At 40.8% G+C, this 2,927-nt stretch overlaps 1 protein-coding gene and 1 non-coding gene across 2 annotated transcripts; one reads left to right on the top strand and one right to left on the bottom strand.

Moving 5' to 3' along the window:
• The first annotated feature begins 1,085 nt into the window (after positions 1-1,085).
• Positions 1,086-1,508, top strand: LOC102419640 (cytochrome c). Its single transcript, XM_006100055.3, has one exon. It carries the CDS (start codon positions 1,137-1,139, stop codon positions 1,452-1,454), a length of 318 nt encoding a protein of 105 aa, XP_006100117.1. The 5' UTR covers positions 1,086-1,136; the 3' UTR covers positions 1,455-1,508.
• Positions 1,509-2,403: 895 nt separating this feature from the next.
• LOC111828203 lies at positions 2,404-2,512 on the bottom strand. Its single transcript, XR_002831991.1, has one exon. It is a non-coding gene; the product is annotated as a U6 spliceosomal RNA (small nuclear RNA).
• Between the last annotated feature and the right edge of the window lie 415 nt (positions 2,513-2,927).

Raw genomic sequence — 2,927 nt, forward strand, 5'->3', positions numbered from 1 at the left:
TGAGGATTAAAAAATAAAAGAAAAAGAAAGAAAGAGAGAGAGAGAGAGAGAGAGAGAGAGAGAGGGGAAGGGAGGGAAGGAGGGAGAAAGAGAGAGGGGGAGGAAGGAAGGAAGAAAATTAGATTGGCATCAGACTTCCCTACAGCAGCATTTTATGCTAGAAACAGTGAAACAGCATTTTTAAGATTTTAAAAAAGAAAATATGATTCAGGAATTTTATATCTCCTTACATTGTTTTTAGGTATAAAGGCCACTTAAAAATGTCAACATGGCCCTAGCTGGTTTGGCTCAGTGGATAGAGCGTCAGCCTGTGGACTGGAGGGTCCCAGGTTTGATTCCAGTCAAGGGCATGTACCTTGGTTGCGGGCACATCCCAGTAGGGGGTGTGCAGGAGGCAGCTGATCGATGTTTCTCTCTCATTGGTGTTTCTAACTCTCTATATCTCTCTCCCTTCCTCTCTGTAAAAATCAATAAAATATATTTTTTAAAAAAAATGTCAACGTGGCCCGGCCGGTGTGGCTCCATGGTTGAGTGGCTACCTATGAACCAGGAGGTCACGGTTTTGATTCCTGGTCAGGGCACATGTCCGGGGTTGTGGGCTCAATCCCCAGTGTGGGCATGCAGGAGGCAGCCACTCAATGATTCTCTCTCATCATTGATGTTTCTATCCCTCTCTCCCTCTCCCTTCCTCTCTAAAATCAATAAAAGTATCTTTTTTAAAAATCCCAATGAGTTCCCATTTCTCATCTATTAGGATAGCTATAATTTTTTTTAAAGGAAAATTACAAGTGTTGGGAAAGATGTGAGGAAATTGAAACCCTTATATATTGCTGGTGGGAATGTACAGTGGTGCCTTTGATGGATAACAGTTTGGTGGTGCCTCAGAAAGTTAAACTGAGAACTACACTACCATAGGACCCAGCAATTCCACTGCTAGTTCTATATCCAAAACTATTGAAACAGGACTCAAACAGATACTTGTATACCAAAATTCACAATATTGATGTAACACTACTCACAATAGCCAATAGGTGGCAACAACCCAAGTGCCCATCAATAGATAAATGGAGAGAGAATGACGTCCGGCTTGCGAGTGGGCATCTCCGCGTCGCGCGCGACTAACGAGCTATTTAAAAATGGGTGATGTTGAGAAGGGCAAGAAGATTTTTGTTCAGAAGTGTGCCCAGTGCCATACTGTGGAAAAGGGAGGCAAGCACAAGACTGGGCCAAATCTCCATGGTCTCTTTGGGCGAAAGACAGGTCAGGCCCCTGGATTTTCTTACACGGATGCCAACAAGAACAAAGGTATCACCTGGGGTGAGGCTACACTGATGGAGTATTTGGAGAATCCCAAGAAGTACATCCCTGGAACAAAAATGATCTTCGCTGGCATTAAGAAGAGTGCAGAGAGGGCAGACTTGATAGCTTATCTCAAAAAAGCTACTAATGAGTAATAGTTGGCCACTGCCTTATTTATTACAAATGTCTCGTGACTTTTTTTATGTGTACCATATTTAAATTGATCTTATACACCAGAATTCAGATCATGAATGGCTAATAGAGCATTTCTTTTGGGCAGTCCTGATTTAAATAAGATTGGCTTGTGGTTAAATGAATATGGTCAGCTTTTTGAGCTTTGATGATAATTTTGGTTCAGCAAGCACCGTCACTGTCCTCCCTTCTAACAATATGGTGGGACTTGATTCCTAGTGTTCAACTTTTCACAGAGGTGGCAAGTGCCATCTCAAAACCTGTAGGAGATTGGCTTACATTTAGATTTATATGACTGGTTGTGTTAATATGTTTAAATTCTGAGGAAACCCCTTCACTGTCTCTTAGACCTGCAAGACTTGCTTGTGTTTCAGGTTGTGTTCATTAGCCTGTTAAAAGGAAGGGCTGCAGATAAGCTGGCAGTGATCATTTTATCTCTTTGGTCCAAACTATGCCAATTTAATAAAATTCCCTGTATCTAAAAAAAAAAAAAAAAAAGATAAATGGATAAACAATGGATACACACATGGAGTATTACTCAGCCATTAAAAGGAATGAAGTTCTGATACATGCCACAGAGAACTAAGCCAGACACAAAGCAACAAATATTGTATGATTCCACTTATGTGAAGTCTCTAGAGTAGTCAAATTCTTAGAGACAGAATGTAGATTAGAAGTTAGCAGGGACTGGGAGAAGGAGAGAATGGGGAGTTATTGCTTAATGGGTACCGAGTTTCTGTGAGGTGATAAAAAAAAAATGTTGGAACTAGAGGTGATGGTTGAACAACATTGTGATGCCACAATTTAAAAAAATATACCACAGAGGTAAAATGCCCTTCTTATCACATCACATCAGGAGGTTTATGATATCCACATGACAACCTGGTGAGGTTAATCTTTTTTTTTTTTTTTTTAAATATGGAACGCTTCACGAATTTGCGTGTCATCTTTGCGCAGGGTCCATGCTAATCTTCTCTGTATCGTTCCAATTTTTTAGTATATGTGCTGCCGAAGCGAGCACGTGAGGTTAATCTTGATCACTTGGTTAAGGTAGTGTTTGCTAGCTTTCTCCATTTTATTTAAAAAAATATTTTTATTGATTTCAGAGAGAAAGGGAGAGGGAGAGAGAGATAGCAACATCAATGATGAGAGAGAATCATTGATAAGCTGCTTCCTGCATGCCCCCCACTGGGGATCCAGCCCACAACCTGGGCATGTACCCTGACTGGAAATCGAACCATGACCTCCTGGGTTCATAAGTCGATGCTCAACCACTGAGCCACGCTGCCCGGCTCCATTTTAAAGTTAATATTTTCTTCTTTCTTATTCTTTGGAGCAGATTACAAATCCAGCCCTTTCCTCAAGTAGGGAAGAAGTGTTTAAGCACCATCTCCTTATAAGGAGGAGTATATAACATACATTATTTGGAATTTTTC

The sequence above is a fragment of the Myotis lucifugus genome, unplaced genomic scaffold, assembly GCF_000147115.1.
Source record: "Myotis lucifugus unplaced genomic scaffold, Myoluc2.0 scaffold_297, whole genome shotgun sequence".
NCBI classification, from domain to species: domain Eukaryota; kingdom Metazoa; phylum Chordata; class Mammalia; order Chiroptera; family Vespertilionidae; genus Myotis; species Myotis lucifugus.

Excerpts from the sequence above, each read along its gene's own strand:
- LOC102419640 (XM_006100055.3), top strand. The coding sequence starts at position 1,137 with ATGGGTGATGTTGAGAAGGGCAAGAAGATTTTTGTTCAGAAGTGTGCC.